The 18,884-nt window shown below is 45.8% G+C and overlaps 1 protein-coding gene across 19 annotated transcripts in view; it reads left to right on the plus strand.

Moving 5' to 3' along the window:
• TRRAP (transformation/transcription domain associated protein) overlaps positions 1-18,884 on the plus strand; it is a 111,197-nt gene that overhangs the window by 44,131 nt on the left and 48,182 nt on the right. For 14 of the 19 annotated variants that reach the window (XR_016387746.1, XM_089895656.1, XM_089895658.1 and 11 more), the window contains 16 exons: positions 820-941; positions 1,267-1,437; positions 4,741-4,809; positions 7,176-7,229; positions 9,043-9,162; positions 9,402-9,521; positions 9,908-10,072; positions 10,169-10,350; positions 10,578-10,776; positions 11,209-11,337; positions 13,075-13,341; positions 14,740-14,946; positions 15,988-16,146; positions 16,242-16,376; positions 16,729-16,839; positions 17,722-17,868. Coding sequence is in view for 18 of the 19 variants with exons in the window: in XM_089895656.1 (XP_089751782.1) it covers positions 820-941; positions 1,267-1,437; positions 4,741-4,809; positions 7,176-7,229; positions 9,043-9,162; positions 9,402-9,521; positions 9,908-10,072; positions 10,169-10,350; positions 10,578-10,776; positions 11,209-11,337; positions 13,075-13,341; positions 14,740-14,946; positions 15,988-16,146; positions 16,242-16,376; positions 16,729-16,839; positions 17,722-17,868 (2,357 nt within the window). In the remaining variant the exon portion in view is untranslated. The remainder of the gene's footprint in view (positions 1-819; positions 942-1,266; positions 1,438-4,740; positions 4,810-7,175; positions 7,230-9,042; positions 9,163-9,401; positions 9,522-9,907; positions 10,073-10,168; positions 10,351-10,577; positions 10,777-11,208; positions 11,338-13,074; positions 13,342-14,739; positions 14,947-15,987; positions 16,147-16,241; positions 16,377-16,728; positions 16,840-17,721; positions 17,869-18,884) is intronic. The other 5 variants (XM_089895663.1, XM_089895672.1, XM_022587764.2 and 2 more) reach the window with 3 other exon arrangements.

The raw sequence follows: 18,884 nt of genomic DNA on the forward strand, positions 1-18,884 counted from the left end.
TACAAGTTGCTTAGTTGACTTTGTCTCTTGTTGACTTTTATACACTTAATAAAATATTACCAGAATCCTCCTTGAATTAGAGGTAGAGGAGCTGAGAGGCAGACCATAATACTTGAGCTTGAGGATGGGGCTCAAGACAAGCTAGCCAGAGTTGGGGTGGGTGGGGCGTTGGGAGCTTCTCACACTTCCTGGTGGGTGCCTCTCAGGCGTTCGTGTCAGACGGCATGGGCATTGCTCTTGCTACAATGTTACCCCTTAACTAAGCTTTAACATAGAGGCTGGAGGCATGTCGTGTTGCCTAAGGATATTTGCATTTTCAAAGCCTTTAACCCCCCAAGTTGGGAGGAGACCACCTGATTAGACTTGGATAGTGGAGACACGCTGGGCTGTGTGTGTCTATTTCCTTCATCACCAGAGTCTGAGGCTCTACCCTCGGCTAATTCAGCATGTGTCCGCCCACAGGTCAGCCGTGCTCTCACCTGTGAGGATGTCTTGGGGGCATGGGTGCATTGGGGACCCCCTTCAGCCCTTGTTTTCCCATTGTTTCTCTCCTTCAGCCCTTCTTCATCTTATCTGGGCAGTAAGATTTATCATGGACTTTCTGGCAGGCTGTTGCCTTCTTAGATAATAGTGTTCACTCTTAGGTAATAGTGAGCCTGTGAGTAGAAGGCCGTGCATGCTTTTGTCTTTCAAGAGGCCAGATACTAGGAAAGAAGTTCAGTGACTCATATATTTGTTGGTTGGTAAGAGCCTTTAGACTAGGAAATTGTACGTTTTTCAGGCTAACGATGAAAATTATATTCATTTCTCTCCCTAAAGATGCGCTTGCTGCCTGCAATTACCTTCCTCAGTCCAGAGAGAAGATCATTGCTGCCCTCTTCAAAGCCCTTAATTCAACCAACAGTGAGCTCCAGGAGGCCGGGGAAGCCTGTATGAGAAAGGTGAGCGAGGGCTGGGCGGGTGTGAGTTCTGCATTGAGTTCTTCCTGTTGACCTTGTCTGTATCCTGGGAGTCGGCCTGTGGTTAATAACATACCAGATTGTAATAGTGTCTCTATCTGTTTCATAGTCATCCTGAGCCCTTTAAAAAGTAAACAGTAATGACTAGTCTTCCTCATTTCATCATAAACTTCTGGAATATATACGGTTTCATACTGCATTTTCCCAAGCAAAGCAAAAACTTGCTGCTAGAGTTGAATATGAGTTCCATTCTGTTATGAAGTATACTCTGATATCTGTTTTCCTTTGTAACCTTTTTTTAAAATAGTTTTTAGAAGGTGCTACCATAGAAGTAGATCAAATCCATACTCATATGAGACCTTTGTTGATGATGCTGGGGGATTATCGGAGCTTGACACTGAACGTCGTGAATCGTCTGACCTCGGTGACCAGGCTCTTCCCAAACTCCTTCAATGATAAATTTTGTGATCAGATGATGGTAAGCCAAATGCATACAAATTCTATGATAAACCTGAAAAATTAAATTATTTTTTTTAAATGAGTAATGCATTTACATGGTTTATAACTCAGAAGGTGTAAAAGGGTGTCTGTGAAAAGCCTCCCTCCCACCCCCGTCCTCCAGCCACCCAGTTCCTCTTCTGGGGGACCACCAGTGTTAAGTTTCCTGTGTGTCCTTCTAGAGATGTTTCCCATTTGTAGTGGGACATATGTCTCTTAGGTCCCACAAAGGGAAGTGCAATACATACATACATCTTACTTTTTCCATTTACCATCCCATCATTTCATATCAGTACGTAAAGCGTTTCTTCATTCTGTCTTATGGCTACATGATATTTCATGATGGGAACATGCCAGAATGTACTGAATCATTCCCCACTTGGTGAACATCTAGCTTTTTCCCAGTCTTTGGCCTTTATAGACAGTGATGCAGTGAAAAACTTGTAAGAGCATTAGAAGTCCTTTGAGTTTTTACAGTTATCAAGGAAATAATTATGCAAAGAAAAGATCTGACAGTGTTTAAACGTGAGGTGTAAACAGATGAAAGGGGGTTTCAAGTATTAACTTTATTTTGCATTCTGTAAATAAACATTTGTAAATAATTTATTAACTTAATTTCATGGTACGTTACTGCAAACGTGCATGTGTTTTTTATGCAGCTTTTTAACCTCACATGCTGGTTTCTTCTCATCTACAGACGCCTAAGAAATGAACAATGGCCCAAATACCTAAGTGGGAATTGATAGTATTATGATTGGTCCTAAAACTTTTAAGTGATGCCCTAGTAGTAGAGTGTAATTTTCCAAATTGAAAGGCTCTTTCCCTTTAAGCTTCCATGTGTAATACACATACATACCTATCAATTTACATGCATACAAACATTCATAATCATGGTTAAAGTAAATGATATTATATCACTTCCCAGTCAGAGCACATCAAATACACACATCTTACCTCATCTTATGACCTTTGGTTCTTTCATGTATGAGATCTGTGCATGTGTTCTAATCTCCTAGTGTTTTTATGTTTGTCTCCTTTTAAAACTGGTCTCTCTCTACCCTCTGTAGGCTGTCATTTCTTGCTGCCTTTGCATGCCTGCCTGAAACAACTTTCTTTTTGTGTGTTGTTTTTTTTTTTTCACTCCAGTCTAACCCGTTAGATCTGTGAGCTGGGAATTCATTCAGTAAACATTGTTCTCCAGATTTTTTTAGAACGGAGTAAACAGGGAATTCCCTGGTGGTCCAGTGGTTAGGACTCTGAACTTTCACTGCCGGGGGCACGGATTCAATCCCTGGTTGGGGAACTAAGATCCTGCAAGACGTGCAGCACGGCCAAAAAAAGAAAAAAAGAACAGAACTGTATCACATCTGTAGTTTCTGACTAAGGCCAAGAGTCTTCTTCCTTAAAGTACATGGGTTTTTTGTTTCTGGTTTGTTGAGGGGATTTTTCTTTTTCCTTCTCTGACATTCTAGCCACGTTCTGAGTGGTTGAATGCCTCTGAAAGCAGAGAGTGCTGATGTACTTGGATACAGAATAACTGAGGCTTCTGTTTGTCCAGCCATCTCGCCCAAGTCCAGCCAGGTCCTGTGCTGTGGTGCTTCTGCGTTTGTGGTGCTGGCCTTGCGCATGGACCCTGTGGTCTGCCACGTTCGTCCTTACTGAGCCGTGTTCTTCAGAACTGGGCTCAGTCATCAGCCTCTGTTTTCCCTCATTTGATACACTTTTGGGGTGAACAGCTCAAGCCTTCAGCATAAGTTTAAGAGATAGGACACCTTACTGTCTAGGGTGGGCATTCGTAAAGACACCCCTGAACATTTTCCTTTCTTATAATTTCAACTGCTTGACATTTGATCTTGAAGTTTCTTATATGGTTAGTTGTTTTGGAAATCTCCTTATTGAACTAAAAGTGAGCTTTATATACCAATCAGTGTTATTTTTTTCCTTTGGGAAATCTGAAAGCAGCTGGCCGTTTTCTGTACCTTTAATTTTGTTACTCTCATATCTTTGGCATAAATAGCTATTCTAGTAAAATAGAGGTTTTATGAATATATATTCTGATGGTATCCTTCAAGGAATTTTACTGGTAAAATCTTGTGAGTGTATTTAGTTTCTTTGAAGAAATGTATATTATTTTAATGTTTCTCAATGTGTGTTCCTTGGAACACTGGCTTTAGAAGATACAGGGTTTCTGTGAAAAACAGTAAGTAACTAAGTAAGTTTGGGAAGCACCACTTAACTGTGTTCCCCTCTTGAAGTTTTACAAGGTCTGTGGACATTAAAGGCTCAGAGAAAAGTGGACGTATTTGAACCATCTGTCCCCGAGCCTGTTTGTGACTGAGGAGTCCTTTTTAAAGTAGCTTGTTAACTTCCTGCAGGGCAGTGTTTTGAAGAACAGGTTTGGACAGTGTAGGATCATGAAGCTGTTGTTTGGATGCCCCTGTGTGGTTTAGCTTGGGCTCTGAGCGCTTGTCGCTGGGTTTTGCTGGACCCCGTTGAGGGCGGGAGCCTGGCTGCCACAGGCTGGGTCAGCCTGAGTTGCTGTGGCCTGGGGATCGCTCTTCTGCTCCTGCAGCAGCACAGTCTTTTCACAGAACGAGGGCCCTCATTCCGCATGGAAGGGAATTGCTACCCGCATGCACTGTGGGGTCCGTGCTCATCTCACCAACCCCTCCCCCGGGGTTCCCCCTGTGCCCACTCACCCTCGGCCACAGTGGCCACCCTTTCCGTTTCTGGCCTCCCTCCTTTTCTCTGCCTGGAGTACCCTTCCTTGTGCTTCTGGCCTGTCTTGCCTCTGCAGGGCCCTCCCAGACTCCTCGGCCCTCATCTGTAGCTGGTTCCTGCTCTTCTGTTACACAGCAGGCACCTGTGTTTTACCTTGTTCCCCCGCTGTCACTGGAGCGCCACAGGGACAGGGATGATGCCTGCTTGTTCATGCCTCTGCCCCGACGGCTAGCTTGGTGCTGGCTCAGGGCAGCACTTCCGGAAGCACAGAGTAACAGGAGTAAAAGTCCTGGTATTGGAATGGCCGGGTTGCAGGACATTTTCTGTTGTTTTATCAGGGTAAATTCGGGTAAATTTCTATTTATAGAACATAAACAAATGCTAGTTACTCTCATCACTGGTTTGGTGGCTGCGCTATTTCAGTAATAGAACCACTGCCATTCTCACATTAAATAGCATGGAAAGTAATGATTACATACGAGTTTTCACCTAAGAACTGCATTTTGAAGTTGAGATGCTCCTGTTGTCAAGAAAAAATGGCTAAGGATGTATTTTTTCACAGCAACATCTGCGAAAGTGGATGGAGGTGGTGGTCCTCACCCACAAAGGGGGCCAGAGGAGCGACGGAAACGTGAGTGACTTGTGTGTTTCTGGGAGGGCAGCCCCACTGTGCACTGCCGTTACCAATGCTAATGTCGGAGCGGTGCTTTTAATTAAAATTCCGGTCAGAAATCTAGTTTTATGTGACTATGGTCCATGTAAATTGTTAAACATATTTTGTTAGCATTACATTTTGCTTTTATTTCTCTTAATTGTTGAACATTCCTTTTTATGTTTATTTAAAATCGCCCTTTTGTTCACTTTAACATGATGTTTTTGTTGATGAGAATTCTGGGAAGCTTGAAATGTATTTCAATTTTATTAGTTTTTCTTGAAAGTGAGTAAAGTGTACTTTCTAGACTGTTCTGGCAGCTCTTGTTTGCACAGGCTACAGTCCTCAGCTGCTGTTTTCCATTGCTTTCCGTCATCATTGCCTCATAAACCAAGTAGAGGTTTTAGGACTTCATAAAAGCATTAAGGAGGATGTAATAAAGCATCGCATAAATATTGGCATGTATGTTTTCTAGGTCCAAATCCACCACCCCAGTTGTTTGCTGAAAGTCCAAATGGCCAGTACTTCAAAACACATTTTTTTACGGTTTTGAGGGAAAACCGCTTTAGTTAAATCTTTTTCAGTATCCGATGTTGGTCACTAAAGACTTTGTCTCTTAAAAATGAATGGTTCTTGCTGTTTTTAATCTTATTTGTATATGTTAATATTCTTTTAAGATATTTTTTAACTTGATGACTGTCCTCTCAGTGGGATTGTGTTTTCCACAAGCTCCTGTTACGCCCAGTGAAATTGTACAGCAGTACCTAATGAGGGGATTCCTCGAGCTCTTCAGAGGCATAATTAATGTGGCTTTTTGTCCTCCTGTGCCTATTTGTTGGATGCTGTGTTTCATCCCATCTTGTATTTTATTTATTTATTTTGGCTTTATTATGCTTTGTTTTGACCATTCTATGTCAAGGTGTTTTGTTTATGTGAGTCTTGTTTCCTGCTGCTTCTAAACAGCCAACAAGCAAAACTAAAACAGGATCTTAAACTTTTTTTAGGAGTGTTAAACCATCCATGACCTCTCTGAAGGTTTGTTATTTTTATATATAGGGAAAAAACCAGGAAATCTTCATGGCGGACAGCAGAGTGTATTTTAAAAGCCTAAGCTCCTGGGCGTAGGTGCAAGTGCCTCTGTACTTTCCCTCCCCATCTCTCATCTGTTAGGTATTTTTGCTCTAAATTTATTATTTGTTTTTACAGTTAGCTGTTAATTCTCTGAAACATATAGCCAGTTCTAGAATAAACATTTAAACCCTAGTGGGTAGATGAATGAGTTCCATTCGATCAAAAAGATAAACTTTTACTGCAGCTCATGTGGGATGGGGGGGTCAGTTGCATAGGGGGTGGGGCCGTGGGCACTGGGAGGTCCCTGAGCCCCTTCCTGCCGAAGCCTGTCGATCAACATATGAGCATGACCCCGAGAGCCTGGGAACGTCCCACTGCTGAGGAAGGCCGCGGCTCTCAGCTCAGGGGCTATGGTGTTTGAGGTCCAAGGCAGTGTGGCCACAGCTTCATGACCTCAGCTCAAGGCCAAGCCTCCTTTCTGCCCTTGAGCTCTGATAGTTTTTATGAATGCTCCACAGATTAGGAATGGGTCTTGGAAAGTAGTTTATTTGGTCAGATCCCCAAATAACATTGCCCAGTTGAGAAACTATAACCAATGACACGTTAAAAGTTGAATAAAAATAAATAAAAGCTCCCCATAACATCGGGTACCCCTGATGATCAGAGTTTTGCATTGTCATCACGTTTAGGAAGGTTTACCTGTTTGGCATTGAACTTACAGGGGAAAACTCATGACCACCTGTTACACTACGTGTACAGACACACACACCCCCTTCTCAGGATAGCCTAAGTATCCAGTGAGTGGCATCACGGCCTCTGGGTTCTTCTGGCCTCAAACATGCCTAATTGATGGGGATTAAACCCCCGGTCCTCTTCCAACTCCAGCTGGGAAAGAGGTTTTTTTAAATATCAGCACTTCACGTATAATCTTGAATTATTCACTCTAAACAAAACAGTTTTTTTTAATGTATTTGCATACAGCAGGGTCTTACAGTTTCTCCTCCTAGACAAGAATTCCAAAACTCCTTTTTTAAAAATTTGATTTAGGGAAGAATACACTCCATGTGACACCATCAGAAGGGCTGTTTTGACATCTGAAGGGTGGAAGGTGTATTTTTTGCTGTTGAGCATTTGTTAATTATTATGTGCTTTCTGATAATTGTGTCTTTACTGTCTTGTTTACCCCAATAATCCTTACTGTGTATTGAGTATATGGGAAGTTCTGTGTAAATAACATAAATAGAAAAAAAGATGATTTTCCTCCCCATCCTCAGGAAAGCATTTCAGAGTGCGGGAGATGTTCCTTGTCTCCATTCTGTCAGTTTGAGGTGAGAACAACCTATTAAAAGTCAGTTTATGACTTGCAATGTGAAGAACAGTTTATATTTTCTTTTCTTTTCTTTTCTTTTCTTTTTACCTTTCCGTTGCCTTTTTTCATGCTGTAATTTTTGTTTTGGTTCAGCCTGCCGTGGAAGGGGTAGAGGTGAGAATCTCAGTGGAAGTGCAGGAGGGGTCGTTGTTGTACTTGGTTTTGCTGTGACTTGTGGTTCTGTGGTGGACAGAGTGTGTCGTGCCTTTGAGTGCAGTGAGCTGTACTGTCTGTCTGTGGCGGAGTTGTATTAGTACCATTGCCGTGAACTGTCCGGGTGCCACGCATGTTTTCTATTAGGACGTCTTTAAGCAAGATTCTAAGCTCTTTGGTTTTCTACGTGCTAGAATTGCAATATCTCAATATTTCTGATCCAGCCGGGTTTTGCTCTCATAATGTTTGTATGAACTCATGCATCTAACAACCTCTTGAGAGGAAATGCCACAAAGAATACATTAGACCTGCTAGAAATAGGGAGGAGTTCTATTTCCTCTGACTGACCAGCTGCCTCAAACTGAAACCTCCTTGCTCCCCCTGCACCCAGGCCCCTGTGTATGTCTCTCACGCATACCACACTGTGGTGGTCACGACACTGACTTTGAACAGCCTAGCCCTGAGCTTTCCCTCTTCTGTAAAATGGGGATGGTAATACCTGTCATTCCTGCCTTCCGGTGGTGACGTGAAGGCCAGAAGTGATTTCATGACAGTGCTTTGAAAACGAAAACCCTTAAGATGAAAGTACCATTGTTAGAAGGTTATTCCAATTTCAGGATAGAACTTAATCTGCCTGAAAACTTGGAAACACTGTAGAAGAGAACTCTAGAGGGAGGCATGGGAGCAACGCTGAGCTGATTTTTCTCATTTCTTACCCGTCGCACTGTTTTGCCTTTTGGCTTAAAGAGACATTTTGAGAAGTATCTCCAGTGCTGCCGGGACGTGGTCCCTCCTGACTGACGTTTATCATCCCCATTTTACTGGTTTAGAGTCACGGGTATCCTATTACCCGCCACCCAGGATGGGACATCAGGGAGTCTTCCCTTCCCTGTGGCCTGAATGGCAGACACAAAACCGTGGGAACTGACACTGTGAATGGAAAGTCGGCATGACACTCAGTAATTGGCCGCTGAGCTGTTAGCATGTTAAAAAATGCAAAATTCTTGGCATCCCACGTTTTGCATATGATTCCGTAAAGCAGTTTGTCAGCTTTATTTTCAGGCCTGGTTGATAAATTTTTAGAACCACAGTCAGTCATTTATTTACGCTGATAATTAATTTCCAGGGTAAATACTTCAAGTATTTTTTTTGAGGACTTTGTGCTAAGTTTTGAGGGTAAAAGAAGTCTGTGCCCTCAGAACTTAGTGCATTGGGAAGACCCCGTGATGTCGTGGCAACGTGAGGGAATCCTAATGCTCATGGCCACGGGCATGACCCCCCGCCCCTGCTGGGCTCACCTCGGCAGCCCGAAAGGTCACTTCCAACACTTGTCAGTGTGCGTGAAAGCAAAGACAGCACCATCACCGAGGTGCACAGTCAGCTCCCTCTCCCCTCCACTGACAGATGAAATCTGAAGGCCAAAGGCAGGTAGTTTCCTTAGGCCACAGCTGTAATCTGAGATTGGTGAGTTGTGGCTTTCTATTGATACATGTTAACTCTGCTTCTGTTGGCTAACCTTGCAAATGTAGCTAGAGCCTAGCAGGGTCTGTAGTGATGTTGGTATCTCTCGCTGGCAAAATTAATTGGCCTATTTTATAATTTCTGGTCTTCCTCATTAGGAAATGAAAATTTGTTCGGCAATCATAAACCTTTTTCATCTGATCCCAGCTGCACCTCAAACTCTGGTCAAGCCTTTGTTAGAGGTCGTAATGAAAACAGAACGTGCTATGTTGATCGAGGTAATGGTCATACACGGGCTAATTCTAATTCTTCCTCCATCTGTTGCTTGTAATGTTTTCGCTGTCATATTTTAGATGGGTTAATCTAACAGTATAAAGATACTGGGTGTTAATATTTGCTTACGGTGGGTGCACTCCAGTTACAAGGGGGAGAAATGCACATTGGAACCGTGTGAGGTTGCTAGAACAGAAAAGCCTCAAACCCCCAGAAGGTCCAGTTTTCACCACATGTTTTCTAGGCCGGCAGTCCGTTCAGAGAGCCTCTGATCAAGTTCCTGACCCGCCATCCCTCGCAGACGGTGGAGCTGTTCATGATGGAAGCCACGCTGAACGACCCCCAGTGGAGCAGGATGTTCATGGTGGGAGCCCGGGGCTGGGGTCGGGGTCCCTGCCACCATGCTCGACAGTCTGGAATTTATATATCGCTGTTCAGTGTCCTGGCTTTATTTTTCTCTAATGTATTTGAGTATTAGAAACATTGTTGTGTATGTGAAAAGCCCAAGTCCAGGAATCCCTCTCTGTAGGATTTTGGTGGTGGTAACGAACGGATGAGCTGCTAGGATTATGAAACTCAGGGTGTGATTATTGTCTAAAAAGCACTTTTTAAAGAGGGTGCTTACAGTGATTTTATTTTTTTTTTTGCCTGCCTTGAGAGATTTAGGAAGAACCTTAGAGTTTATATCATTTCAACATTTTGTGCGTTTTGATTAACTTAAAACAGCTGTTTATTTTGCTTTGTTTTCAGAGTTTTTTAAAGCACAAAGATGCCAGACCTCTTCGAGACGTGCTGGCGGCTAACCCCAACCGGTTCATCACGCTGCTGCTGCCCGGCGGCACCCAGACTGCCGTGCGCCCTGGCTCACCCAGTACCAGCACCCTGCGCCTGGACCTGCAGTTCCAGGCCATCAAGGTAGCACGGCTCTCTCTCAGGCACCCGACGTCTTAGACGTTTAGTCAAGACTCAGGGAGAACCCTGTCAGCATCCTCATTGTCTCTTCTTTGACAGATCATTAGTATTATAGTTAAAAACGATGACTCCTGGCTGGCCAATCAGCACTCTCTGGTGAGCCAGCTGAGACGTGTGTGGGTCAGCGAAACCTTCCAAGAAAGACACCGGAAGGAGAACATGGCTGCCACCAACTGGAAGGAGCCCAAGCTGCTGGCCTACTGTCTGCTGAATTACTGCAAGTGGGTGCACCTGGGCGCTCTGCACCAAGTGGCCTGCTCTCCCCGATAAGCCTCCTCCCTGAGCTGCTCCTCCCTGAGCTCTGCATAGCTGGCTCACTGCATGTGTGTCATCGCATTTGTTGTAGAGGACGGGCTGTAACTTTGAGCTGCTCAAAAGCAAGTCGGACATCAAACATAGTTATGAAATTTGCCATAATTTAACCTGCCTTCTTATTTTGACCCTTCAGAAGGAATTACGGAGACATAGAATTGCTGTTCCAGCTGCTCCGGGCCTTCACTGGTCGTTTCCTCTGCAACATGACGTTCTTAAAAGAGTATACGGAGGAGGAGATTCCCAAAAATTACAGCATTGCTCAAAAACGTGCCCTGTTTTTTCGCTTTGTGGACTTCAACGACCCCAACTTCGGAGATGAACTGAAAGCCAAGGTGGGTCCCACTGTTACTGCGGGAGAGGCCACGGCGTTTGAGCTCGTTTTCTAGGGAGCCAAGGGCACTACTCGTGTTCTGCTGTGCCTTTCCTCGTCTGGGCCGTTTATGAGGAAAATTTCATTGTTGGGAAACATAAGGCAGGTCTGCCCGTGAACCAGTGTTGACGAGTAGTTTGTTAGTTCCCTTGTTTTTATAAAACAACTTGTTTGAGGTGAGAAGAGTGAACCAGGCCAGTGTCTCTTTCCCTCAAGTTTTTAACCTACCTTTACAGTTGCCATTGTAATAAAAGACAGGATTATTAGCTGCTCCCTTGATTGAAGTCTAACTTGATGGTGCAGCATAACCAAGCTGGTGGTCCTGCCACCTAGAGAAAGAGATAGAGAGCATGGCTTTGTTTTCCTTCTCCTTCATTGTAAAATTTTTTTGTAGGTTCTGCAGCATATCTTGAATCCTGCTTTCTTATACAGCTTTGAGAAGGGGGAAGGAGAGCAGCTCTTAGGACCTCCCAATCCAGAAGGCGATAACCCGGAGAGCATCACCAGTGTGTTTATAACCAAGGTGACATCACTAACCATGCATTGGCCTGAAAAGTAACTTGGGAGATGTGACAGGTTCAAGGAAATAAGCTTATTTCCCTAAGGCTTTGATTTTTCATGATTGCGTTAATTTATAGCAGAACATTATAATTCTTACTAGTGAATTTATTAAGGCAGCCTCCATTTGGAATGAATTATCTTTTCCACATTAATAGATTCCAGTGAGAAACAATATATCTCAGTGAAAAATTCAGATGTCATGTTTGTTTTGTAGAAACCTCTATTGCTGGTCAGTAGAGTTTTCAAGATCTGTTTACATCTTTAGCTTTGCAAAAGAATCCCCTAGAAGCCAGTGAGAATATTAGACTGGATCCAGTTGCCGCTGTACCCCTTTGCTGCCAAGTTCATGAACGTCGTTGTGGCACTAGGGTGTCTGAAGTTAGCTTGGGTCTCAGCACTTTTACAGTAGTGTTTCCAGTTTGCACTAGTGAGGCTTTTGGAATCAAGTGTCTGCTTGAGGAATGCCTGTGCTGTGTTTCCCATGGTGCCTCGGCTGTCCTCTGCCATTAGGCTATTGAACTTCACCGGCAGATGCCGAGTGTGCCTTGAGGTTGTTGCACTGAGTGTTTGTGCACGGTTGGTGGTGGAGCGCTGTGAGCCGTGGGCATTCCCGCCTGTAGCGTGCCACCGGTGAGTCACTGCCCTCGGAGAGGACACAGTGGTTTCCTCACTGCTCCGTCCTGGGGTCCAGGCAGAGGGAGTGCTGTTCACATGGACAGGTCGCTGGGCCTCCTGTAGTCTTTGTCCCTTAGGATGGCCCTCCTTCCTGCAGTTTTGACCCCACGCCCACCCTCCTGTGGAAGTGAGAGCTGAGCCCAAGGAATTATCTTTGGTCCACATACTGATATTTGCCTTGTTCTGGGCAGCTGTGGGGAGATGGTGACCCGGACTCGGCCCCTCCCGTGTACTGCCTTCTCTAGGCTGTGTCCTTGGGGCCAGACGCTGCCGACTCGGCACAAGTGAGGAGCTGGGATCTCAAGCGTCGATGGGGATAAATGGTGCGGGGCAGGCTGGTGCCCTGGGAGGGGCTGCCGTGAGGCAGCGCATCCAGGGGAGAGGGGGCCCTGGTGAAAACACAGTTGTTGTGGAAGACTTTATTCTGGCAGGTCCTCTGAGAGGCAGAAGGTGGTTAGGGTACTTACTGGATGGTGCAGTCAGTACGCTTGATTCACTAGGGATGTGTAACATGTTCCTCAGAGTGCGCATTTTCTTCTTATATTCATGAAACACATGTAAAAATCTGTCAGATACTTGATTGCATAGGAAAGCATAACAATTTTTTAAAAAACAGATTTTTTGGTAGGTAACATTTTCTGATAATACTAAAAAATAAGGACAAGGTAATTAATGGTTGACTAGAAAAAAATTCTCAATTACTTGGAAATTAAGAAACTCAGTCCTGAATCACCTTACATTGAAGAGCTAGTATTCCTTTTCTACCTCAAGCCCCTTTGCCCACTGCATTCTGACTTCTAAGCCTGCCCCTTTTTTCAGCATTAAAATAAATGTATCGAGTTTATCATCTGTATGTAATAAAGGAAAATTGATGTGACGTCATTGAGTCCATCACGGTAGAGCTTAATATTTTGTGTGGAGAGAGAGAGAGAGAGAGTGTTTGTGTGTTTCAAGGCTTAGACTTGTCGAGTGACCCTTCAGAGGTAGCAGACCAGAAGTGCATCCTGTGCTCGTGCTCTCGCAGGTCCTGGACCCGGAGAAGCAGGCGGACATGCTGGACTCGCTACGCATCTACCTGCTGCAGTTTGCCACGCTGCTGGTGGAGCACGCACCCCACCACGTCCACGACAACAACAAGAACCGCAACAGCAAGCTGCGCCGCCTCATGACCTTCGCGTGGCCCTGCCTGCTCTCCAAGGCCTGCGTGGACCCCGCCTGCAAGTACAGCGGGCACTTGCTGCTGGCCCACATCATCGCCAAGTTCGCGATACACAAGAAGATAGTCCTGCAGGTACTCAGCGGGCTCCCTCCCGTCCACCCGACACCATGTGCACATGCTGCTTCCGCGCATGAGCGCAAGCGCAGCCTGCTTCCCTATTTATTGTCCTTCCCAGTACATTTAAAAATGCTCCTCTCTGGGCTTCCCTGGTGGCGCAGTGGTTAAGAGTCAGCCTGCCGATGCAGGGGACACGGGTTCGTGCCCCGGTCCGGGAAGATCTTACATGCCGCAGAGCGGCTGGGCCCGTGAGCCATGGCCGCTGAGCCTGCGCGTCCGGAGCCTGTGCTCCGCAACGGGAGAGGCCACAACAGTGAGAGGCCCGCGTACCGCAAAAAAAAAAAAAAAAAAAAAATGCTCCTCTCTGCCGCCTTTTTGTGACTGTGAAACGTCCACGACGATTCATTCTCACCCTTCCTCCCTGTTCCTGCTCTGCCCGCTCCTTCCTCTGCAGCCTTGCTTTTGAAATAAGACAGTGTCTGCCTTGTCCGCCTCATGCTTCTCTACCTGTTGCGTGAAAATGTGTCAGTCAAGGGCCCCGGCCCACGCCTTAGCTAAAGACAGACAGTAGGCGCTCTTGAACCCTTGTCTCCTAACCCCTCTTCGGGTTGATGACCTGAAGCACTTGTTCCTTGCATTGCTCAGTGGGTTAGGCTTTGATGTCAGGCAGGCTGAGTTTGAGTTTTGTTTCTTCCACTCCTGAGTTCCGTGACTGTGACTGAGTTCGTCACTGTCCCTGTGTAAGAGTTAAATGTAATCATGCACTTGAGCACTCAGCCTGTCTGTCCCATTAAGCACCTGGTAAGTGCTGGCTCTCGTCCTGTCCTGTGAGTCACTCTTGATTGTTTCCTCTGACCACTCCCTCTTGGGAACTTCTCTGGACCAGAGACCCCAGGGGCATCTGTGACACCCTGTCATTCTCCCAGGCATGCAGGCTCAGCAAGTTCTGTTGTTTCCAGCCCCCGTCCTGTCCCCTCCACCCACAGTGCCAGTCGGCTGGTCTGTGTTCCCATGACCTCACTTCCATCCGACCTTCACTTGAACTAATTCAGCACTGTCTCTGAGAGTGGCCCCTTTCACTCCACTTTCTACCCTGGGGCTGGAGTAAAATGATCTGTATCCCTCAACCGACTTCCCACTGGTTACGCCAGAGGAGCTGGGTCCTGCTCGTCTTTGTATGCTCCACCCTAGTTCAGCACGGGCACATAGTAGGTGCTCAGAAAATGTTAGAGCAAGCATATTCATCAAAACCAAATGAAAAGAGAACATAACTACTGCGGTTTTTCCTAATAAGAGAGCCCTAAGGAATTTCTTTAAATTGTTTTGCAGAAATATCATGCCTTAGTTCTAAGTGATTGTTTTTATCTTGTTTTTTAAAACCTTCATTCTATCAGTATTTCTGTCCTGTCTTAGGTCTTTCACAGTCTTCTCAAGGCCCATGCAATGGAAGCCCGAGCAATTGTCAGGCAGGCGATGGCTATTTTGACTCCAGCGGTGCCTGCCCGAATGGAGGACGGGCACCAGATGCTGACACACTGGACGAGGAAGATCATCGTGGAGGAGGGGCACACTGTCCCCCAGCTGGTTCACATTTTGCATTTGATAGCGCAGCACTTCAAGGTGTGTAGGAAATACTGCAGATTGATGGCGATTGCTTCAAAGCAAATACCCTGTCGGGCATTTGCTTTGAAGTTTCACCTGTGTTCGTTTTCTGCAGTAATAAGGTGGTCATACATCTTTCAGTAAAGGTAATTCTGATCCATTGGTTAGTATGGGTATGTGTATGGCCTTATCAACATGGAAATTGCTGTAGTTTAGAGAATGTGTCCCTGGTATAAGCTTTTTGCTAAGATGGCATTTTTCTTGTAAGTACAGTTGACCTTCGAACAACAAGGGTTTGAACTGTGTGGGTCTACTTACATGCAGATATTTTTCAATAAACGTACTACGGTATTACATGCTCTGCGCTTGGTTGAATCCGTAGATGTGGGACTACGGATGGAGAGGGCCAACTGTAAAGTTTATGCTTGCGTTTGTGACTCTGTCAGGGGCGGGCACCACTGACCCCTGTGTTGTTCAAGGGTCAGCTGTACTCAGTTGTCCACGAATACAGATGAGTTGTTACTCTAAGGTGGGAGGTAGTTGTCATTAACTCTAGATTTTGGTAACTTGGCTTGAAGGTGTTGCTGGCACCTCCTTCTCTATAACCAGATCATCCCCTTTGTTGGATTTATTTATATGTAGATATTTCTTGTAGATGTTTGGGTAAAGGAGAAAGGATTGAGTTAAAAGCTAATTCTTCTACAGCCAGCTCTTTTAGAGTTGGGAATTTGCCTCTTGGCATGGCTAATTTTTATGACATCAAGTCTGAAGTTTAACACACGTGACTAGACTTGCCTACCTAAAGATAATTCGGTGTTCAGCATTTTTTAAAGATGGTCCTAAAAGGCTGAAACACGCTCTTATGTTGGCACTCAGTAGGGGGGAGGGGGAGTGGCAAACACACATACAAAAGGTGATGAGAATTTCTTTGCTAAAGTTACAGTTCAGAATTCTTGGGCAGGAGGTTGGGCTGTGTGTGTTGGGGCCGAGGTGGGTTACGTGGGCGTGCGTGCGGGGCGGCACGCAGTGTCCCTGGCGTGACCTGGCCCGCGCCCGCAGGTGTACTACCCGGTGCGGCACCACCTGGTGCAGCACATGGTCAGCGCCATGCAGAGGCTGGGCTTTACGCCCAGCGTCACCATCGAGCAGAGGCGGCTGGCCGTGGACCTGTCCGAAGTCGTCATCAAGTGGGAGCTGCAGAGGATCAAGGACCAGCAGGTAGGGCGTCAGCCCCTCGAGTCTTCCCTGACTGTTCTTTATGCCTCTCCCTGGAGAACAGTCAGGAAGGTCAAGTGTGTGTGTGTTTCTTTAAGCCGGATGCAGACATGGACCCAAATACAAGTGGAGAAGGAGTCAACTCTGTCTCATCTTCCATTAAAAGAGGCCTGTCGGTGGACTCTGCACAGGAAGTGAAGCGCTTCAGGACGGCGACGGGAGCCATCAGCGCAGTAAGAGCACATGCACAGGCTGCGAGCGCCGCCTTTTACGGGTTCATTTATCCAACAAACTTTGAATGTGGGCCGAGTGCCCGGCGCCATGCCAGCAGGACAGCTGGGAAAGGCTGCGCCCACAGCTAGAAACCCCACGATGTCCCACATTGCTGGCTCCCTGGACCTTGGGCCCTTTCAGTCTCACGCACGTGACCCCATACTTTCTCCACGGCTACTTTGCTTGTCCTTCTGCGGAGACCATGCCCGCCAGTGGTGTCCCTGACGTCCAGGATGGGGTCTGCCCCGGGGAGGAGGGCCGCATGCAGTTAGTGGGCTGCGCTGTTGAGAACTCTCTTCCCGCTGTCTCCAGGTGTTTGGGCGGAGCCAGTCTCTGCCGGGTGCGGACTCCCTCCTTGCCAAGCCCATTGACAAGCAGCACACGGACACCGTGGTGAACTTCCTCATCCGCGTGGCCTGTCAGGTGTGGTATCTGCGTGTCTCAGGTTAGGGATCCTTCCGAACAAAGGCTGCTTGATAGGCTCCAGTGAGTTTGATTGTCTGTGATGGTTTGGTCAAAAAAGAAATAGACAAACCAGGGTCTGAGAGCTAGTTTTGTCCCTTTCATACCAAATTCCATTTATTTTGTGACTTGCTAATATCTGAAATCTGCCTGTGTTTTATAATACGATTTAAAAAAACATTTCTTTTTTTAGTGGTGATGAAGTAATGGTATAGCTTATAATAGCATCTTGGTGTTGGGGAAACATGGCAGTTCAGTGATCTTGGGCAGATCACTTGACTTTCGAGTTATCTGTGTCATAAAGGTGTTGGGATGACCCAACCTACATAAGTTATGGACAACATTAGTAATTCAGCTGCTTTATAACTTGCATTTATCATTCAAATCAGTAAAATATTTTCATGGAGTTGTTGGGAATCAATTCCTGAAACTTCATTTTTATATTTCAAAAAAGCTTGTAACTGAAATTTCCCTTACAAAGTAGTTTTTGTAATTATTAAAAAATAGTATATCTTGCAGCACTATTGAGGATCTCCAAGTACTGAAGACAGTCTTCTAAACTCTTCAACTGATCCTTTCCTGTGTGCTGCAGCGTGCTGGGCACGGCCTGGGAGGCCCAGCTGATGGATTAATCGCACAAATGAGTGCAGATCACCACTGACCCACTGTGAGGGAGGAGGGAGTGTCCCCAGGGGGAGCAGAGACAGCTGGGTTGAAGCAAGGTTGAGTCAGACAGGAGAGGAGGTGGAGCGCTGGGGTGGGAGGGCGCGGGGCAGCAGCTGGCGAGAGGCCTGTGAACACGTGTGCTGGGAAACTCGGGCTTGAACGTGAGTGAACTTCCAGGTTAACGACAACACCAGCACTGCGGGGTCTCCTGGGGAGGTGCTGTCCCGCCGGTGTGTCACTCTCCTGAAGACAGCCTTGCGACCAGACATGTGGTCCAAGTCGGAGCTCAAACTCCAGTGGTTCGACAAGCTGCTAATGAGCGTGGTAGGTGCGAGGGCCCAGGCACGGGCGGGTCACCAACCCCAATCTCCTTGCCCGCGGCTGGTCATGGCCCCTTTTGCCTCTTCCTCTGGCCACTGGCTAATGAGGAGGGAGTGTCATTCGCTGAAAATGGCTCTAAATCTTCAGCTCTCACCTCCACCCCAGGGAGAGTTGGGAGTTTTGAAAACAGAATAGTTCTCTTGCCTTTCACAGATTAATTTCTTAAACCCACCTACCTGCTGGCATGGAATAAACATTTTTAGTTGACTTATGCAACCACCTTTAATTTAAGTTGAATTTTTAAAATAGATTGAATGATGGACATAGCACTGTATAGTCAGGTAATTAGAGATAGCCCCAGATGGCTGATTATTCGTTGGATTTTTTGGTTGTTTTTGTTTCTGTAAAAACCACGATTCTGTAATTTTCTGGAGGTTGCAGAAGCTGTTCTCTTGCCTTATCCATTTCATTACCAGGATACAGTTCAGTTTATCTAGTTCTGTGGTGAAATTTGAAAGCTTTTGGTCTCAGGATGATCATACCTACTGTAAGCATTTGTTATTTTGTGCTGCAAAGATTAGCATCATTGCTCAAGTGTTTTGAAAGGTTACACAGGTTAACCTGTGTTATGGAAACAGAGTAATAGGCCCCCTGAGTCTGCAGTACATGCTTGCTGCTTAACTTATTTGCAGATTTCTTTCCTCTTTTTCTCTTTGAAAGGTCAAATTATTTTCCTATCAAATGTAGTCACCATTGAATCAAGCTCAGCCCCTTCACAGGCTGACGTTTTCTGAGGGCGATGGGTCTGCTCACACTGACTTCCTGCCTTTCCCCATGATCTGCCTCACAGCAGTGCACACACACAGTGCACCTGCAGGGCATCAGCCCTGTGCGTCAGCCACAGACACGTGTTGTGAGGCCAAACTTAAATCCTTACTGTAAAACTTGTACTCTATTTTCTATTTTATTCTTTTGGGTTTTTTTTCTTTCTTCCTTTTTTAATGCTGACAATCTCTTCG

The sequence above is a fragment of the Delphinapterus leucas genome, chromosome 15 (assembly GCF_059928025.1).
Source record: "Delphinapterus leucas isolate spDelLeu-1000000601 "Yukka" chromosome 15, BTC_Dleu_Yukka2, whole genome shotgun sequence".
In the NCBI taxonomy this organism is placed as follows: Eukaryota; Metazoa; Chordata; class Mammalia; order Artiodactyla; family Monodontidae; genus Delphinapterus; species Delphinapterus leucas.